Consider the following 22,494-nt stretch of genomic DNA (forward strand, 5'->3'; position numbering starts at 1 on the left):
CATACATGAGGTTGTTCATCAGAATAGGACAAATTTGGATGAGGCCTTCCTAAACAAAAATGCTCATAAATCCATGCTTCCAATAGCTTCAAGTAACCAGCAATCTGCTTAACACCAGCCCTACTAGCAAGTCCTAATTGTCTATACAGGAATGCCAAAGCTGCAGCACCCCATGCATATGAGCTAACAACGTCAATGTCAGTCAACATGTGCAGGTAAGCAACAGGTACTCAAGTCCCACTCTTGTCAGCAAAGAGGGTACAACCTAATAAGTATAGCAAGTAAGCTCTCGCTGCGTATTCTATGAAATTTGCATCATCTGTATCATTAACTTCATGAAATCTAGTTCGCAACTACTCTAGCTTCACGGATTGCCCACGAGATTGAACTAACTCTATAAATGCATCATTCACTGGCACTCCCAAAGTAGCATTCACCAGTTCAGCAGCCTCGTATCTTGTTAACTTAGGACATGACAAAGCCATGCCAGTGACTGGAATGCCAAGTATGGTCCGCACATCATCCAATGTAATAGTCATCTCACCATCTGGCATGTGAAATGTATTTGTCTCTAGATGCCACCTTTCAACGAATGCAGATATTGCCACTCTATTGCCATGCCGATATGTGTGATCAATAAGGACACTAAGACCAGACTGCTCAACCAAATGTCTCCACCTAACATTTTGGACTGTTGGTGACATCCATGGCCACTCGGCAAGCTTTCGAGAACGATTCAAACATTTAAGAGGTCCCCGTTTCTGCATTGTACATAAAACATATAAATAATTTGAAGCATATAGTACATATGATTAGTTTATTGTTGAGAAATTCTCAAAATACCTTTTTCTTCCAAACAACTGCAGCAACATGGTTACGAAAGCTAATTACCAATGAAGGATCCTCTGGAGCACCAGGAACTGGTTCTGTGTTGTCATCATCCACACCAACATCGTCCTCCATGAGGTCAGCCTCTACACTAATATCATTATCGATATCGTCATCCTCCACACCAATATCGTCGTCAACATAATCATTATTCGCATCCACATGGTCATCCTCCTCCACAGGGACATTCACTTCCACTGGTTCAGGTTCTGTTTGCCTAGCACGTCTTCTGTTGGATGCCGTTGGTCTCTTACGTGAGACACCACTAACCATTTCTGTGGTAAAAAAAAAAAAAAAAAACCCAATATCAACAAAAACTCGAATATATTAAATGACTGATGTAAACAATATCAGCAAAGAAACTATAATTTCATAGATAACATTCAATTTAAAGAAAAAAATTTGAATGTGCAAATGTATAGAAAAGGGAAAAAATTCAAATTATAATGCAAGTATGCATTTGATAATTTTAATGTTCTTGGGATACCTTGACTTTGGATGTTACAGCTCATAAGAAAATTGACGTTCACAAATAGGTGTTGGTGAATATTCTGTATGACTGCGTTCTCATGTGGGTTATATATTATCATATAATTGAGTCTAGCTTTACCAATATGCTAAAGAACTCAAATATAGTGTTAATGTACACTAAACCTAACCCACTAACCTAACCCACTACATCCACCCCACTAAACCTAACACACTTACCATCTCCACTACCACCCACCACCTCCACTACCATCCACTACCACCACTCACTTACCTCACACCTCTCCTATATAATAGCTTGTAACATACATATCAATACATCAATCAATAATAATACATCAGTTATTTTACATGGTATCAGAGCTATAAGATTTAGGCCTATCCTCCTTTCTTTCCGGCGGGCAGCCGGCCGGCAACCTTGCCTTCGCTGCCCGCGGGAGTTTTTCAACACATATCACAAACACATACCTTGATCATTTGTGGTGGGAGGTTTAGCTCTCTCAACCTACTCTCTCAACCTGCTCTCTCTCCCTCTCAGAAAACACTACTGCACTCAACGCATTCCTCTCTCTCTCTCCATGTTGATGGAAGCTCTCCAAATCCGGCGACAACCACTACCCACAGACCTCCATTTGATGAACTCCATTTCCGGCAAATTCAGATCCGGAGCCCCGGAGACTCCTTCATCTTCCCGCCGTCCAGTGGGTTTTCCTGGGCTGCCCTGAAACCCGGCGACTCCTTCGCCGCCGCTTGAATCCCACGCCGCCGCTGCTGAAGACGGTGTCGGAGACCGACGACCTCGTACAGCCGAGGGAGCTCACTCCCCTCTTCCACAGAAACCCTCTTCGACCCAAACGACCTCCTCAGCCTCTTCAAATCCCAGCAACAGTACCTCAATGTCTTCTTCCAAAACCTTTATCTCTCTCTCAATACCCACCCACGGGATTGACAGACCCAACACACACCCACTATCCCTTTTATTTATTTTATTTTATCTTTCTTCTTTCATTAAAGAAAAAAAAAAAAAAAAAAAAAAAAAAAACAGATTCATCCACTTACTTACTCACCTCACTTACTCACTCTCCTTGTTTTAATAATGCTCTCTGCCATCTCCCACTCCAGAGAGATCGAGAGTCCACCCCATTACCCAAAGCCAACTTCTTTTTTTTTTTTATTCCTTTTTGGTTCTCTCCGTGCATAGCCCACTCACCAACTCTCTCTCTCTTTAATATTCTCTACCTTTTCATTTTTAAACAAACCTCCCCACTCACTCTTTCCTTTTTCTTTTAAAACATTTTCCACTTTCTTTCTTTTATTTTCTTTTATTTCTTTATTTATTATTATTATTATTTTTTTTCTTATACAAAAAAAAAATAAATAAATAAATAAAAAATAAAAAAATAACAAATAAAAAAAATAAACAAAACAAAACAAAACCGAGCAGCAGACGAACTGCACACCACACTTCTTTTATTCATGTCGGGGCTCACCCCGCTCAGCATTTTACACCAAAAAAAAAAAAAAAAAAAAAAAAAAAAAAAAAACAACAACAACCAAACAAACCAAACCCAACACAAATCGGCACAGTGGGATTTTTTCTTCTCTACTCTGCCGCCGGTCTCTTCTTCTTGCCTCCGTCTTGCGAGGCCCTTGACGGTGCTGCCTCCGTGTTTCCCACTCCACTGGGCATGATCAGTACTCCCTGCTCCTCCACTGCAGCATATGGCGGCCCTCCAAATCGGAACATCACGGTGGCCTTCCGCTTCAGCTCCTTGTTTTCTGCCCTTAGCACGCTTATCTCTGCTCGCGCATCCTTATACATGCGTTGGAGCAGAGCCAGCTGGGAGTTTAAATGCTGCACCTCATTTGTCCTACTCTGCAGCCGGTTCGACAAGTTTGTGACCGCCGTCATGCTTTCCACACATGCCTTCAGAGTATACTGATTGGCCTCCACATCCGACTGCACAGCCATTTTTTGCTCCACCGATTGCATCGGAAAGTTCAACGGAGCAAACCCAGTGGTGTTTGGTTGAGGTTCACGGGACACCGCACCTGCTATCTCTCTTGTGGACTCGTTGAGGTCGGGAAAGAGAGTAAGTAGACCATGGGACGACGAAGCCATTTTCTCTCGCAACAGAGTGTTACAGACTCTCTCTCTCAGCACAACAGTGTTACAGCCTCTCTCTCTCAGCACAACGCAGACTTCTTCAGAGGTTTCTCTCAGTTTCTTGTCTGAGCCTCTGCCTCGGCCTCAGCTCCGTCTTGGTTAAATAGCCGAGGCAGCCACGCGCATCGCGCGCCTCTTGACACCGACAACCTGGCACGCCTTTTCATGGCACGCCTTTTCATGGCTCGGGCACGCCTTTTGATGGCACACCTTTTGAGGGCACGACTTTTGAGGGCTCGATATATATCTACATGTATATTTTTTGGGCAGCCTATCTACACACTCATACAGTGTCTTCTACACCGGTCAGCTTTATCAATCCCTTTGTTTCAACCTCAAATAGGTTTCTATCTTTACACCTATTTGAGTTTGAGGGGGGGTTATACACAGTATCATGTATAAGTCGCTCATGGCGCACTCCCTAAGTCGCCCCCTTGGTGCACCACCACAAGCTTCTACAACGGTCCGACATGACCCCGTAAACTGTCTTCAACAACGGTCCGACATGACCCCGTAAACTGTCTGCTACATCGGTCCGACATGACCCCGTAAACTGTCCTGCTACAACGGTCCGACATGACCCCGTAAACTGTCCTGCTACATCGGTCCGACATGACCCCGTAAACTGTCTTCAACAACGGTCCGACATGACCCCGTAAACTGTCTGCTCCAACGGTCCGACATGACCCCATAAACTGTCTTCTACACCGGTCCGACATGACCTCGTAAACTGTCTGCTACAACGGTCCGACATGACCCCGTAAACTGTCTGCTACAACGGTCCGACACGACCATACCGTGTCTCCTATCCTGTTTTGTTTTTTATTTATCAGTTTACTTTTCTGTTTTGTTACTCTCTTCAAACTCAAGTTGGTTAGTTCCTATCCTCCTTGAGTTTGAGGGGGGCTGTTAATGTACACTAAACCTAACCCACTAACCTAACCCACTACATCCACCCCACTAAACCTAACACACTTACCATCTCCACTACCACCCACCACCTCCACTACCATCCACTACCACCACTCACTTACCTCACACCTCTCCTATATAATAGCTTGTAACATACATATCAATACATCAATCAATAATAATACATCAGTTATTTTACATATAGAACAAGAGATGGTAACAGTTAGTGAATATCCGAAAGCTATATGCACTTTTATGCTTGTATTGTTTATACTAATATGCTTTGGAGCATGTGGAATTGAAGCACAAACTAGACGTATTCCCCCTGATGAAAGTAAGAGGCCTTCTATAATTTCAGTTTATTCATTTCTATTTCATCTTTCTGTGTTATTTTATTTTTTGATTTGTGAGTATGAAGAAGAGCTTTTGGGACTAGTAGTGATCTATAGGGTCCATTTTCTAACAGTTTAAATTTTCTATTCTTCCATTTTTTGTGTAATAATTCCAAGTCCAACATACTATTCCATCATCTGACATATTATCAAACAAGATTTACTAGCTTTTCTGTCTGTACAAAGCAAAATTATATTTCATAGAGTTTATAAAGAAAGCACAATGCAGAAGGGCCAAATTTACCTGATCTCTGAAAAGCAGCTACTCCCAAAACCTCCTGATTGCTAAATTAATTTTAGATCCTATGAAGAACAACTATTGCATATCTTCTTTAAAGAAAAACTGTTAAAGGTTCTATGTTGTCAAAAGTTTATACAATCAGGTCACACCAGAATGAGCATTCCATTCAAAAAATATATATAATGCACATAAGCTACCATGAAGCAAATGAGAGGAAGTCATCCTTGCCTCCTCCGTGTGTATTTCTCTCAAATAAATCTTGACAATTAAGCCTTGCTATCAAGGTGAAACAAACTTTGACAGCAAGGATTGCAATTCTGTTAGAAGCATATCTCACAATGGAAGCTTACAAGGAAATGGCACATTAAGCAATGTGACAAGAAGTTCAAGTAGTGCAAAGGGAGATCATCCATAATAACTTAAAAGCAGTGCCATCCCCTCAAAGTAGGGATGATAATGAGGTGGTCATTAATTCCCCATCCCTATTTTTCTATAATTATTTTTTCTCATTTCCCATCCCCCATAGGTACTACCCTTCCCATCCCTTAATGGGTTTGGATTTTTCCCAACTCAACTTGATATTTTTTTTCTTCCCCCCCCCCTCCCCCCAAGGTTCACAACCAAAGCTAAATATACATTTAATTTAATTTTTTTAACTTAACAACAAAATCAAATACACATTAATTAATTAATTGAGAAGTTCATTTTAAAGTAATCGAATATATAATTTCAAGACAATCAAATAAGTTTTTAGTGATTAAAAAAAAAAAACTAAAAATTGTATAATTATGAGTGTTTTCACCTGAATTTCCCTTAGGATTTTAATTGTGATTGGCTATGATGTTTGAATACTAATGCTCTGCAAGTTAAAACTTTTTCATGACAGTTAAAACTCCAAATTCTACTTTGTATAGAGTAGACAATAAAAAGATGTCATATCTAGTGTGCGATCCCAATTTAGATGACACACTACAGCAACATGGTTGACATTTTTTGCATCACTTCTCTTTTTATTCACCAGAATAGCAAGAATACCATTCCCAGTTTTACTGCTATTTTCACCTACTACATATTACTTTTGGGGCTTAATATCTGTGTCATCCTTGCTCTAAGCAGAGTTTTGAATTTATCGTAGACCCTAGTCACTCAGGAGCAAATACAAATCATTTAGCAACACATGGTCTAGACAGAAGTTTTGAATCTTCTGTTATGAAATTTTTATATACCCCATCCTAATTTAACTCTGTAATATATGAAGAATTTCTCTAATTTAATGCCCTTCTACAACTTTAAAACTAGTGATTTGGCTAAAGTTACTCTGGTAACTCATGAGAATGCTTTCTAATTCAAACATTGACAGAATATTCCAGGAGGGGGGAAATTAAGAAATCAACTACAGCCTCTATTATGTCTTTCTCGCTCTGAAAGTGCTGTGGCGGCACTATAACGACTATACATTGCAGAAATTAAGCAACATAACCTTTTCTTCTTAAGCAAGTATGAACATTAAGGGACAAAAATGACCACGATAGATATATATATATTCAAAAAAAATTATGACATAGATGATAGAGATACATATATAGATACATATATATGTCTGTTAATATAGAGAGAGAAAGAAGAGTTTTTCACTTACCTTGGGCAAATGATAAGAATGAGATAACGCCGTTCAAATCCCTTCCGCCGTTCGAAACACTCGCCTTCTCTACGTCGGACCCGTCGTCTTCCTTGCTGCTGCTTCTGTCTTGCTTCTCTCTTTTCCCTCCAAAAGGTAAGTGGTGTAAAGAGATGAAAGGTTAATTTAGAGTTACTATTGGTAATATAATGGGGTAGTAATGAGAGTTTTATTTTTTTTTAAGTAGTGTAATGAGATAGAGGGTGTAATGAGGTAAAAGGGTGATGTAAATAGAATTACCCTTTTAATGATGATTATATCCTAAAATAAAATGACCATAATGATTTTTTTATTTTTTATTTTTTATTTTATTTTCTATAAGCAATGTGTTTATTGTCACCCAATTGTTTGATAAAATCTCTCAATTACAAAAATCATTTTTGTTTTTCTGCTTTAGTTCATTTGAGGCATTCAGTTGACTAGAAAAACTACGTTTCAGAACTCCAATAACTTCCTTATTCGTTGTTTGAATAAATAGGATTTGATAGACCTATATGCGTAACCTGTTTGACAAAATGCCTCTATCAATTTTGTTGTGGGTTTAAAAGTTAACCTGCTGGGTTTGCTATGAATCACGAGTTCAGAATCTAAGTGTGATAGCCGGTTCACTGACCACTTTTCTGCAAAATCTTTTTATGTGGAAAATGTTTTTGTGGAAAGTAATATGCTTTAGTATAGCCGGTTTTTGATGGCTGTGTGGGTGTGTGTTTGGATGGAAATTGTGTGTATAATTATTGAGTTAATAATTATAATTGGAATATGTGATTTGTGAAATGAGATAAATAATATTTAATTAAATTCATAAATTTGTGCATTAAGAAATGATATATATTGAGATAAGTAGGTGCGTGGAAATAGAAATTCTCACAATTTTTTTCAATAAGGGTTGGGAAAAAAAATAAAAAAATAAGATTTACCTCATATGAAAAAATTATGTATGTTTTTGTAATTTTCAGTGTAACTACGATTGAATCTCTGTACCAGATTCTAACTCCATTATTGTTTCATGTCCGCTTCCCATAATGATTAGCACAGACAATTATAGGCACCTTGTTTGGTTGTGTTTTTTTAAAAACACTTTTCAAAAAATTTTATTTTTTTATTTTTCGTATTTTTTTGTTTTACTAAATTTTTTCAATATTTTAAGTAATTTTTTTACTTTTTAGACATATCTAATATAAATATATTTAAAAACTAAAAATTTTGTGAAAAAAATCTTTTAAAAATTCACTAAATACTAAAAATATAAAAAAAAAATGAGAATTCAGTACATTTTTTATATTTTTATATATTTATTAAATTTTTAAAATATTTTTTCACAAATTTTTTACTTTTTAGATACATCTAAGTAAGATGCATCTAAAAAAGTAAAAAAAAAATATTTTAAAATTTAAAAAATATTCACTAAAAATAAAAAAACACGAAAGCTAAAAAACTGAGTTTTCAAAAAACTTAATTCAAAAAATTCAAACCAAACACACAGAGTGGTGTTTTGAAAAGTTGATAAAAGTTAATTTTTTGGTTTTTTTTTAATTTATTTTATTTTTTATGGATAAAAAATATAAGAGATGATGTAATTAAAAATAGATAAAAAGCTAAAAGCTACCTTCTTCTTTTTTTTTTTTTTTTTCCTTCTCAAAACACCCCATAGATTGTCAACATTTTATCATAAGCAGTGATAACTAGGGGTTGTTTGGGAAGACTCACTGTAATATATATTGTTAATCATATTATTTAATTTTGATGATATCTAAAATATATTAGTTAATATACATATTATTTGACACAAATTATTATCTTTTTAAAAAATATATATATTTGTTAAATATTATTTAAATAAAATAATATTATCTTTTTAAAATATATATGTTAAATATTATTTTAAATATTTTCAAAAACTTTACTATTCACTTTTTGAAAAATAGGGTTAATTACTATTCATCTTTTGACAAATCGATTAATTATATTATTTTGACAAAAATGATTATTTTAAATATTTTCAAAAAACTTTACTATTCACTTTTTGAAAAATAGGGTTAATTACTATTCATCTTTTGACAAATTGATTAATTATATTATTTTGACAAAAATGATTGATTGGTTGTATTATTTTGACAAATTTGATATTTATGGGTTGTCTTATTTTGACAAAATTAATATGGAGTGGTAAAATACATTTAGTTTAAAATCTTTACAACATATACAATATTTTAAAGATGACATATATTTTCAGATCCATCATAAATATTATTTATAGAGATTTTTCTGTATGCAAAATTTTGATCAGAACTTATATAACATTATATGCAGAATACATCACGTGCGCTATTAAATTTTTTACACTACATTAATTATATCATATTATAATTAAACAAGAAGAACAAGATGGAGTTATGTATATATGTATATGTATATATATATATATATATATTATAAACTAGATGGAGAAAATTATTTGTTTGAAAGTTGTGAACTTTGTATTAAATTGTCTACAAAAATGGTGGCTCCATGTTTGAAATAACAAAAAGAAAAAATCAGTCTTATTTTTTATCTTTTGTTGACTATTCAAAATTTAAGGAGTGTGCTTATGTAAGCAATGACATCAAGAGCCTGCTTATGTAAGCGATGACATCAGGAGCGTGCTTATGTAAGCGATGACGTCAGGAGTGTGCTTATGTAAGCCATGACGTCAGCAAGGAGCGTCCAACGGGTATATTTTTGTGTATAAATAGAGGTGTTGGATGTGGAGAAAAAATCAAGAACTTGAAGAGAAAATATTTCTGTGAGCTCCAAAATTCTGAGTATTCTGCTCTTTCACTTTCAGATTTAAGTCTAGCTTTTGTTCTTACACTTTCATATCTACTCTTTGTGAGAGAATTATTGTAAAAGTGGGTTCAATTACCACTTATTCTTATTCCTTATTTTTGTGAGAGATTTTGTAAGGGTAAGGCATTTATTGTTGAGTGGGGCTCAATAGATAAGAGTAAGTCCTGTGCCAAATCCACAAGCTTGGTGGTGTATTTATTCAATTGATAGTAAAGAAATTCTCAAGGAGGTTCCTTGGGGAGTGGACGTAGGCCTGGCGTGCCGAACCACTATAAATCGCAGTGTTTGATTTTCTCTCTCTATCTCTTCTACCTTTATATTGATAATTATTATTCTGTTTGTTTTTATTTATTCAAATTCTGAATATTGTGTTATATTTAATATTGTGAAATTTTTAATAACCCAATTCACCCCCCCTCTTGGGTTGCCTAACTGGGATAACAATTGGTATCAGAGCCTAGACTCTAGTTTTTGTGACTTAACCGTCTCAGAGTAGATCATGGCAACCCCTAGTTATTCCTTACCCGAGGGACAAGCATCTAATAGGCCACCTCTATTTAGCGGCACAAATTTTAGCTATTGAAAAACTAGGATGACCATACATATTCAATCTAATGATTATGAATGTTGGAAAATTATTTGTAATGGTACAAAAATTCCTACCAAAACTATAGATGGACTTAGGGTACCAAAACCTGAAGATGAGTGGGATGAATCAGATACTAGAATGGCCCAAATTAATGTCAAAGCTACAAACATGTTGTACTGTGCTTTAGATGCCAACGAGTTCAATAGAATTTCCACATGTAAAACCGCTAAAGAAATTTGGGACAAGCTTATAGTGACTCATGAGGGAACCGAACAAGTTAAAGAATCTAGAGTCAGTTTGCTAGTCCATAATTATGAACTTTTTAAAATGAAGCCTGATGAAACTATTCCTCAAATGTTTACTCGTTTTACTGATATTATTAATGGTTTAACTTCTCTTGGCAAAATATATACTAATGCTGAAATTGTAAGAAAAGTGCTTAGGTCATTGCCAAAAAGTTGGGAGACAAAAGTCATTGCCATTACCGAAGCCAAGGATTTATCAAAGCTAAGTCTAGATGAGTTAATGGGATCTCTCTTAACTCATGAGCTCATAATGCAAGAAGGAAAGGAAGAGGAAGACAACAACAAGAAGAAAGGAATAGCTTTCAAATCCACCTCGAAACATCAAGAGGATAACGAAGATGATTCAGATGAGGATGAGGAAATGGCATTCATCACTAGAAAGTTCCAAAGGTTTGTGAGAAAGAAACAAGGTGTACGAAATTTTTTCAGAAAAGACTTCAACAGCAGGGATTTTCAAAGAGGAGAAAATCACAAAAAATCTGAAGTAACCTGCTATGAATGCAACAAACCTGGACACTACAAATCAGAATGTCCAGAACTTAAGAAAAAATTCAAGAAGGACAAAAAGAAAGCTATGATTGCAGCATGGGGAGAAGATAGTGATGAAAGCGACACAGAAACCGAAGTTTGCAAAAACGAGGTAGCTAACCTATGTTTAATGGCACTTGGAAATGAAAATGAGGTAAATGACGAATCCTTTACATTTGATGAATTACAATTAGCTTTTGATGAATTACATGCAGAATTTAAGAAACTTAGTTTAAAAAATAATTGTCAAAAGAAAGTAATTTCAAGTTTATCAAAAGAAAATGAATCATTGACTTCCAAGATAAATGTTTTAGAAAATGAAGCCATGAAAATGAAAAAGGAAAATGAGATTTTAACTCAAAAAAAGTCTTCAATTTCTGAAAAACATTTAGTTGTATTACAAAAAGAAAACGAGTCTTTAAAAAATGAGCAAATTATTTTGAAAGAAAATATTGAAGACTTGAAAACTACTCTTTCAAAGTTCACTCAAGGTAGAGAGACTTTAGATAAAATTCTTAAAAATCAAAACCGTACTTTTGGTAGAGCCGGAATTGGATATAAACCTTTTTCAAAAGTAAAAACTGCCAAAAATGGTTTTGTATATGCATCTTCTAATCACTCTCATCTCACATGTCATTTTTGTGGAACAAAAGGTCATATTTCACCTTCATGTCCTATTAAAAGAAATCCTTTTGCTAAAATAAAAAAGATGTGGGTTCCTAAGGATATCTCAAGGGTGTCAAATTCTAACTTTTATGGACCCAAGAAAAAATGGGTACCAATAGAGAAATCAAATTTTTGTAGGTATGTTTCAAGACAAAATCTAGTAACGATAGATGGTATCTCGACAGTGCATGTTCGAGGCACATGACTGGAAATAAAGCTATGTTCGCCACACTCCAACCAAAGGATGGCGGATATGTGACTTTTGGCGACAATAGCAAGGGTAAAATCATTGGTGTAGGAAGTATTGGTAAAAATCCCTCTCCTATTATTGAAAATGTTTTATTTGTTGAAGGTTTAAAACATAACTTGCTTAGTATTAGTCAATTATGTGATAAAGGTTATAGAGTTATTTTTGAGAAAACTCATTGCACTATTGAAAATACCTTAGAAAATAAAACTTTATTTGTAGGTTATAGACATGAGAATGTATATGTGTTTGATTTACATGATTTATCTTCTCATTTTAACATTAAATGTTTATCTGCTATAAATGATAATGGTTGGCTTTGGCATAGAAGATTAGGACATGCTCATTTTGATTTAATTTCCAAGCTTTCAAAAAATGAGTTAGTCATAGGTTTACCAAAAATTGTTTTTGAAAAAGATAAACTTTGTGATGCATGTCAATTTGGAAAACAAACTAGAATTTCTTTTAAATCCAAAAATATCGTTTCAACTACTAGACCGCTTCAACTCTTGCATATTGATCTATTCGGACCATCTAGAACATTAAGTTTAGGAGGAAAATCTTATGCCCTTGTTTGTGTTGATGATTACACTAGATATACATGGGTATTATTTTTAACACACAAAAATGAAGCTTTTTATAATTTCTCAAAACTTTGTAAAAGAATTCAAAATGAGAAAAATCTTAATATTTCTAGTATTAGAAGTGACCATGGTAGAGAATTTGAAAATGATGATTTTATTAAGTTTTGTGATGACTTAGGAATAGATCATAATTTCTCAGCCCCTAGGACTCCTCAACAAAACGGTGTGGTTGAAAGAAAAACTAGAACTCTTGAAGAAATGGCTCGTACTATGCTTTGTGAAAATAATTTGCCTAAATATTTTTGGGCGGAAGCTGTAAACACTGCATGCTATGTTATAAACCGTGCCATGATTAGACCTATTCTTAAGAAAACTCCTTACGAACTTTGGAAAGGTAGAAAACCTAATATTAGTCACTTGCGTGCTTTCGGTTGTAAATGCTTTGTATTAAATAACAATAAAGATAATTTAGGAAAATTTGATGCTAAATCGGATGAAGCTATATTTCTTGGTTATTCTATGTCTAGTAAAGCTTATAGAGTATTTAATAAAAGAACTCTACTTGTTGAAGAATCTGTGCATGTTGTTTTTGATGAATCTAACGATATTATTTCCAAGAATCTGTTAAGTAATGATATTGTAGAAAATCAACCAAGCATGGAGAGTATTTATAAAAAGGAAAATGAAGAAAATCCATTACGCAAACATGACGAAGAAATGACAATGGAGAATCTTCAAGAAATATATGCTCTTCCAGAAAATGACTCAAATCTACCAAAAGAATGGAAGTATGCTCATGGCCACCCCAAAGACCTCATCATAGGTGATGCGGCAGAAGGTATAAAAACTCGTTCCTCTGTTAGAAATATTTGTGGTAACTTGGCATTTGTTTCACAAATTGAACCAAAATCATTTTTAGAAGCTGAAAATGATGAAAACTGGATTTTAGCAATGCAAGAAGAATTAAATCAATTTGAAAGAAATGAAGTTTGGTTTTTGACCCCTCGACCTAAGGATCATCCAGTTATTGGTACAAAATGGGTTTTTCGAAATAAAATGGACGAATCTGGAGTTGTTACTAGAAATAAAGCTAGATTAGTAGCTCAAGGCTATAATCAAGAAGAGGGAATTGATTTTGATGAAACTTTTGCACCAGTTGCTAGACTTGAAGCTATTAGAATGTTACTTGCTTTTGCGTGTTTTAAAGATTTTAAATTATATCAAATGGATGTTAAAAGTGCTTTTTTAAATGGGTACATTTCGGAGGAAGTCTATGTTGAACAACCTCCCGGTTTTGAAAATCATAAATACCCGGATCATGTTTTCAAACTTTCAAAAGCCTTATATGGCTTAAAACAAGCTCCTAGAGCATGGTATGAAAGATTGAGTAATTTTCTACTTGACAAAGGTTTTTGTAGAGGAAAAATTGATACAACACTTTTTATAAAAATCAAAAAGGAAGATATGCTAATCGTTCAAATTTATGTTGATGATATCATTTTTGGTGCTACTAATGAAAATTTGTGCAAAGAGTTTGCTAAAGACATGCAGGGTGAGTTTGAAATGAGTATGATGGGGGAATTAAATTACTTCCTTGGTCTACAAATTAAACAAACTAATGATGGAATCCATTTAAATCAAACGAAATATATCAAAGATCTACTCAAAAGGTTTGAAATGGAATCATCAAAGCCTGCAGCAACTCCAATGAGCACATCGATAAAAATCGACAAAGATGAGCAAGGTAAACCCGTAGATGAGAAGAAATATCGAGGTATGATTGGTTCTTTACTTTATCTTACTGCAAGTAGGCCCGACATAATGTTTAGTGTTTGTATGTGTGCACGTTTTCAATCCGCACCGAAAGAGTCACACATCATCGCAGTCAAACGCCTTTTCAGATATCTTGTCGGCACTCAAAATTTGGGATTATGGTATCCTAAGGGAACCACCTTTGAACTTTTTGGTTACTCAGATGCCGACTTTGCAGGATGTAGACTTGACCGAAAAAGCACTAGTGGCACTTGTCATTTTCTTGGACACTCACTCACCTCTTGGTTTTGCAAAAAACAAAACTCAGTGGCTTTGTCAACTGCTGAAGCAGAATACATTGCCGCCGCTGGGTGTTGTGCACAATTGCTTTGGATGAAACAACAACTTCAAGATTTTGGACTTCACTATGATCATATTCCTATAAAATGTGACAACACAAGTGCCATTAACCTTTCAAAAAATCCTATTCAGCACTCACGCACTAAACACATTGAAATAAGGCATCATTTTCTGAGAGATCATGTACTCAAAGGTGACATTGAACTCGAATTTGTGCCTACAAATTGTCAATTAGCTGACATATTTACCAAGCCTCTAAATGAAGAACAATTTTGTTATATTAGAACAGAACTTGGTATGATGAATACTCCAATATAATGTTTATATTAAAAAATAATTTTTGAATAATTAAATAAAATAAATATTGTAATTATTATTATTATTATAAAAAAAAAAATTAATAACAATAATAATATACATATATTTATATATATAATTTTTTTTCTCTCTCTCCCGTTCCGTCCCTATCTCTCACCCACTCTCTTCCTTACTCTCTCTTTTTCTCTTTCTCTTGGTCTCTCGCTCTCTCCTTCTTCCTCAGCCGACTCCATATCCATGTTCACCATCATCTACAACCATCTCCACCATCCACAAAATCATCCATCACTTTCATCACTACTATCATCCACCCAAATCCCTCACCAATCCACAAAACTCCATCACTTCTCTACCCAAAAATCTGCATCACCATCTTTGCCGATCCATCAAGTTCCATCGCCGATCCACCAAGATCCGTGACAGATCCATCAAGATCCATTGCCGATCTACACAAATTGCCACCGATCTACCCAATCTTCTCTATTTCTTCCGATCATCAAGGTCATCACCGATCAACATGTTAAAATTATTATTGCACTGTGTTGTATTTTTTTTCTTGTTATATGTGCTCCAAATTCTCTTGGATTTAATATTGGTTGCTTCTACCTTGATTGAAGTATTTGTTTTTATTTTTATTTTCTCCTTTTATGCTAGTGCACTTGGTGTAGTTGTTTATGGCCAGATCTTAAGGGCCTTTGGTATCATAGATTGGTAATCTATTTCTTCAATTTTATGAAATTTCTAGTGCATTAATTCAGGGGGAGACTCATATTTTGAGATTAACAATCATTATAAAAATATATATATATATATATATATAAAAGGGCATGTGTATATTCTGTGCATAATTTTAGGGGGAGTATATATATACATTTTTTTTTCTTATCTGCCATACTCCTTATCTGCACCAACAAACAATTTTTTTGTGCAAAGTCAAAATTTAAAAAAATAATAATAATAATAATAATAATAATAAATACATAAAGGAAGAAATGCTCACAATTTTATTTCAGAAAAAGAAAATATTACTCGATTACAGGTAAATTTTCAGAAGGTTTCACAGATTTTTTCTTTTTCACTTCTCTCAACAATTTTTCATGAGCCTCTGTTACATGCCTCTCTCTGTTTTCGATTTCTGTGAGTCTTGGCATTATCACCGTTGCATAATACTGCACTGCATTCTCCAACTGTGCATTTTTTCTTTTCAGCTCTTTCTTCTCCTTACACATATTCACTACTTGTTGTTTTAACAAGCACACCTCATCTCTCCATTGCTGATTTTCTTGTACTCTTGCTTGTAATCGTCGCGCCATATTGGAAACTGCAGTCATGGCCTGTGTACTAAGAGCCATAGTGTGATTAATAGCATCGAAATCATTTCGATTGCCAATACCACTAGAACCCTCATTTACAGGCATAGCATGTGCCTGCGTCACTGGTACTCTCTCATTTGCTTGCATTACAGGCACCTCATGCAGGTCCGACTCATTGATAGACAAGGTAAGGAATGACATGATTATAAAATGAGCTAAAACAAATTTTTCTCTCAAACACTTGATGATTTCGTATCTTTGCTTCTGATCTGTGTCACTTTTTATACACTCCATTGCTCCATTCCTCGATGCATATCTGCTATATCTGCTCAAATCTTTTGTTTGTCCTTCCTGCGCTCGAGATGCTACAAAATCCCCACAATGATTCCGACAAGACAGTCGGCCCCTTATTTTATTGTTGGCCCCCCAGATTATTGTATCCCTTGTGTTTGTTTCTTATCTTCATCTTTATTTTGATGATGTCAAAGGGGGAGAAAAAATATGATTTTGAAAATTATATGTCGCAGGGTTGTCAAATATTTTGTCAAATTTATTTTGTGTCAAATCCATACATATATTGCCATCATCAAAAAGGGGGAGATTGTTAATCATATTATTTAATTTTGATGATGTCTAAAATATATTAGTTAATATACATATTATTTGACACAAATTATTATCTTTTTAAAAAATATATATATTTGTTAAATATTATTTAAATAAAATAATATTATCTTTTTAAAATATATATGTTAAATATTATTTTAAATATTTTCAAAAACTTTACTATTTACTTTTTGAAAAATAAGGTTAATTACTATTCATCTTTTGACAAATCGATTAATTATATTATTTTGACAAAAATGATTATTTTAAATATTTTCAAAAAACTTTACTATTCACTTTTTGAAAAATAGGGTTAATTACTATTCATCTTTTGACAAATTGATTAATTATATTATTTTGACAAAAATGATTGATTGGTTGTATTATTTTGACAAATTTGATATTTATGGGTTGTCTTATTTTGACAAAATTAATATGGAGTGGTAAAATACATTTAGTTTAAAATCTTTACAACATATACAATATTTTAAAGATGACATATATTTTCAGATCCATCATAAATATTATTTATAGAGATTTTTCTGTATGCAAAATTTTGATCAGAACTTATATAACATTATATGCAGAATACATCACGTGCGCTATTAAATTTTTTACACTACATTAATTATATCATATTATAATTAAACAAGAAGAACAAGATGGAGTTATGTATATATGTATATGTATATATATATATATATATTATAAACTAGATGGAGAAAATTATTTGTTTGAAAGTTGTGAACTTTGTATTAAATTGTCTACAAAAATGGTGGCTCCATGTTTGAAATAACAAAAAGAAAAAATCAGTCTTATTTTTTATCTTTTGTTGACTATTCAAAATTTAAGGAGTGTGCTTATGTAAGCAATGACATCAAGAGCCTGCTTATGTAAGCGATGACATCAGGAGCGTGCTTATGTAAGCGATGACGTCAGGAGTGTGCTTATGTAAGCCATGACGTCAGCAAGGAGTGTCCAACGGGTATATTTTTGTGTATAAATAGAGGTGTTGGATGTGGAGAAAAAATCAAGAACTTGAAGAGAAAATATTTCAGTGAGCTCCAAAATTCTGAGTATTCTGCTCTTTCACTTTCAGATCTAAGTCTAGCTTTTGTTCTTACACTTTCATATCTACTCTTTGTGAGAGAATTATTGTAAAAGTGGGTTCAATTACCACTTATTCTTATTCCTTATTTTTGTGAGAGATTTTGTAAGGGTAAGGCATTTATTGTTGAGTGAGGCTCAATAGATAAGAGTAAGTCCTGTGCCAAATCCACAAGCTTGGTGGTGTATTTATTCAATTGATAGTAAAGAAATTCTCAAGGAGGTTCCTTGGGGAGTGGACGTAGGCCTGGCGTGCCGAACCACTATAAATCGCAGTGTTTGATTTTCTCTCTCTATCTCTTCTACCTTTATATTGATAATTATTATTCTGTTTGTTTTTATTTATTCAAATTCTGAATATTGTGTTATATTTAATATTGTGAAATTTTTAATAACCCAATTCACCCCCCTCTTGGGTTGCCTAACTGGGATAACATATATATATATATATATATTATCTTTTATCTATTTTTAATCATATTACTTATTTATTTTTTGCACATTTTTTTATATAAAAAATCAAAAATATATTTATTTAGCACTTTCTGACTAATCTAAATCAAGTTTAAAAAAATGTTAAAAAAATTAAATTTATATCATATAATAATTTTTTTAAAAAAAATATTTTATAAATTACTCCTTGGGGTTCAAGAAGTTATATCTCGTCCATTGAAATTTTTTATTTTATAATAAATAACTGTTTTTATTAATAAGTTCTTAAATCAATTAATACTTTTTGATGATGTCAAAAATTTATTTTAATTAATAATTTAAAAAATTTTATTACTATATATGAGAGTAGTTACAAATTTTATTTTTTCCAATTAATTGGGTTAAATAAAAATTTTGACAAAAAAAAATTTATAATTTTTCAAATCACTTTGTAATTTACCCTCATTATTGCCAATCGGCATTTACAATTTTTTCTTTGATTATTTGTTGATTAGGGAGTGATAATAATCCTAACCATCTACAAAACACTATCAATCATATAAAAGAAATTTAACAGAGAATTACATAACAATATTTAAACTAAAAAAAAAACTAATAATAATAAAAACTTCTGAACTGTAAATATATCTCAATGTGTGAAATGATTAATCATCCATAATATGATTTCAAAACTTACTATTCAACAATTTAAAAAAGTAATTCAAGTAATAAATTCAAACTTTAGAAGTTTTCCGAGTGTATCATTGTTGTGCAGGTTTTTCTTCCTGTGAGTTGTGACTATATAAATAATGTAAGAAATGAAGTATATTTTCATATATAGAATCACAATAAAATTTAAGCGACAAATCCATAATATAATTTAATATAGAATTGGTATTGAGTATAGAATAATACACAAAAAAATAAGAACGAAAAAAAAAAAATTAGCATTAAAACATCCTAATACACTTAAAAAAATTAAGAAGAAAAATGTGAAACTCAAAATTGGTATTCAATTTGTGGATTATCTCAATTTATGATGAAAAATATATGAAAAATAAATATTTTTTAAATAGAGTCTAATAGAAAAAGTTAGTATAATTTAAATTATGTTTGAATTTGTATAGAATTCTATATATAATTAAGAAAAAATACATGTTGATGTGACTCTTTTAAAAAAAGTAAGACCTTATAAAGGGTGTTTGTTCGGGCTTTTTTGAGCCAACTTATAGCTTCTAACTTTGGAAAAAATATTTTGGACTATTTACTTAAACTTGTTTCAAATAGTTTCGGATTTTAACAACTTATTTTAACTCAAAAAATTGATTCTGAGAAGCTGCTCACTCCTTATTTCTGATTATCAGCTTCAGTTATGGACATGTTAATATACGGTTACACTCTTAGATTTTTTTTATTTTTTTAAAAATAGACAAAGACCCAAATGGACTATGGATTATTATAATTATTTTTTATGAGAAATGTAGACAATTAGTGAATTACGAAGAATAAAAGTTAATTGAAAAAATTATTTTATAACTTATTTAACAAATACTACTAAGCAATTTAAATCTATAATCTAACAGTTACATCAAACAGATTAACAGTTTTAAATTAAAGTCGTAATTTATAATCTATTAAGTTATAATTTATAATCTGTTTTAACAATTACATCAAACTGTACTACTAAGTATGAGAATAATATTATTTTTAATAATATATATATATATATATATGATAATAAATTAAATATAAATTTATTAATTCTTAAATAAATTAACTATTATTGTCCAATAAATTTAAAAGTGATTTTTGGTGGATCTTAATTAAAGCACTTTTCTAAGATTTAATAATTCAATATTGCTTTAGCGCTGAAACCAATAACAGATTAAAAGTGATTTTTAGTGGATCATAATTAAAGCACTTTTCTAAGATTTAAAAATTCAATATTGCTTTAGCGCTGAAACCAATAACAGATTGATGATAAGGTCATGACAGGGAAATGTTAAGCATTATAATAAAATATTTTATGAAAATAATCATGAATTTTTATCTTTTTATTATATTTTGTAATTTATTATATATTTAATTTAAGAATAAAATATATTTAATGATCATTTTTATAAAATATTTTTTATGATATCTAATACTGCTCGTCGTGAAAGCCAAGCCGCTATCGATCATCTTGATTTTCAGAAATTGTCAACTTTGGAATTGGGCCAAAGTGTTGGTGAAAGCCAAATGTACGAAAATTTGTTGATAAGTTATTTGGTTACATATCCTAGTATAATAGTTTTGTAATATTTTTTCACATTTTATATTTATAAAAATTAACATAATATTTTTCTTCTTCATTATATATATATATATTTACGAATGCATATGCTTTTTCAATGTCAGAATCCTACCAAAAAAAAAAAAATTGACTACCACGAGCAAATTAAATAAACAGAAAGCAATTATTTTTTAATATTTCTATAATAAAGTTACACATAAGACTTTGAGGGATTACATAAGAGGACTTATTACATATCACTCCATTAACTTACACACACTATGACAACGGAAACAAGATAGGAGTTATCACATTGGCAATGTTACCCCTCTCTTCCACACTTTTGTAATATGTTTTATTAAATATTACTTTAAAGGGTAAATTATAAATACACCTCTTGAGATTTATTTAAATTATAAATTATTCTATGTGATTTTAGAAATTACATTTTGCCCCTCAAGATTTCTAATTTCATAACAAATAAGTCATTTTGTTAATAAATCATCAAATTTATTAACAGTTTTTAATAATGTTAAAATTTTATTTCAATTAATAATTCAGATAATTTTATAATTGTATAGGTGAACAGTTAGAAATTTTACTTTTTCAATTAATTTTGTCAAATAAAAAATTATGATAGAGAGATATTTGTAATTTTTCAAACCACAGGAATAATCCGTATTTAAAGTAAATTTCAGGAGATGTATTTGTACGCTACTTTAATAAGATGGAAATTACCATGAAATGCACTTGCACCAAACACTCTTATTATATGACTCATGAAATGAGCAAAAGCCACACAGAGGGCTAGGAAACAGAAGTTATTTAGGGGCATTGGAAGCCAGTAGGACTAGTTTTGCCACAATTTTTAAGAACCGAGCTCAATGCAAGAGGGATGTTGAGGTTGAGGACCAAAATGTCTGCCTTAATCGCAATGCAAAGGCAAGCAGCAGCCTCAAGGTCAGCAAGGCCTTGAATGAGACTGCAGCATGGTGTTACCGGAGGTGCACCAATTGTAACATTAACCAATCCACCGAGCAAATTGGCACATACGCCTAGTTTTAGGGCATCTATGGGGCAGTTGCCTGTGGAAGGGCTCGGAGTCAGAGTCGGAGTCGGAGTCGGAGGTGGAGGTGGAGGTGGAGGTGGAGCACCATGTGCACTTGGAAAGGCAAAGAAGAGAAGGTTGAGCAAAATAAACAAAGCAAGTGATGCATTATTGCTCTTGGAACCCATCTCTCTCAAACCCTTAAGAAAAAAAATAACAAAACTTTCTAAACTGTTGATGGTAGAAATTAGCAATTTCTAAAAGGGTAATTGTGATGGTGGAGAAAATATGAAGGGAAGCGTGTGTTTTTATAGGATGCAAGGAGGGTTAGTCCTTGAATTGAAGTGGGAGAAGGCACAATACCATGTGACTTGCAATAAAAACACACTATTACTCTTTTTTTTTTTTTTTTTGGGTCTATTTTATGCGTTCTTGTATTTTAATCAGATCAATAAATAATGTATTTTTGTAATATATATATATATATATATATATAGATATAAAAATTATATTATGGCATGTATGTACAGTTATAAATTTAGAAGGAGCACTGGCTCATAAATCCTAAAATCATAACTTATAAACCAACTACTTCCACAATTATTTTAATAAACACACAAATCCTTGTTTATGTAAATTGACACATTTGTGACTATTTTTATGATATGGTAAATTTGAAGATTCCCTTTTTAATTTTAGTTATTTATCACATTTTATGTCACATTTCAAAAAATACACTAAATGATTTTTGTGGTCATTTGCTGGTTTAAATAA

General features: G+C 32.5%; 2 protein-coding genes across 2 annotated transcripts; one reads left to right on the plus strand and one right to left on the minus strand.

Annotated features, from left to right (window-relative positions):
• Window positions 1-10,312: 10,312 nt before the first annotated feature.
• Window positions 10,313-12,041, plus strand: LOC145803327 (uncharacterized). Its single transcript, XM_082896601.1, has 2 exons — window positions 10,313-11,169; window positions 11,867-12,041. The coding sequence occupies exons 1-2, from the start codon at window positions 10,321-10,323 to the stop codon at window positions 11,894-11,896; spliced, it is 879 nt and encodes a 292-aa protein (XP_082752727.1). The 5' UTR covers window positions 10,313-10,320; the 3' UTR covers window positions 11,897-12,041.
• Window positions 12,042-21,497: 9,456 nt separating this feature from the next.
• LOC114269184 (14 kDa proline-rich protein DC2.15-like) lies at window positions 21,498-21,908 on the minus strand. The gene has a single exon (XM_028210435.2). The coding sequence runs from the start codon at window positions 21,906-21,908 to the stop codon at window positions 21,498-21,500; it is 411 nt and encodes a 136-aa protein (XP_028066236.2).
• Window positions 21,909-22,494: the final 586 nt, after the last annotated feature.

Source organism: Camellia sinensis, chromosome 11 (assembly GCF_055761805.1).
Source record: "Camellia sinensis isolate YWXY chromosome 11, ASM5576180v1, whole genome shotgun sequence".
NCBI lineage: Eukaryota > Viridiplantae > Streptophyta > Magnoliopsida > Ericales > Theaceae > Camellia > Camellia sinensis.

What these genes read in the sequence shown, in the direction of transcription:
- LOC145803327 (XM_082896601.1), top strand. Translation starts at nt 10,321, where the DNA reads ATGGCCCAAATTAATGTCAAAGCTACAAACATGTTGTACTGTGCTTTA. An exon ending in CACTTGGAAATGAAAATGAG is followed by an intron (nt 11,170 to 11,866) that starts GTAAATGACGAA and finishes GTATCTCGACAG; the next exon opens with TGCATGTTCGAGGCACATGA.
- LOC114269184 (XM_028210435.2), bottom strand. Translation starts at nt 21,908, where the DNA reads ATGGGTTCCAAGAGCAATAATGCATCACTTGCTTTGTTTATTTTGCTC.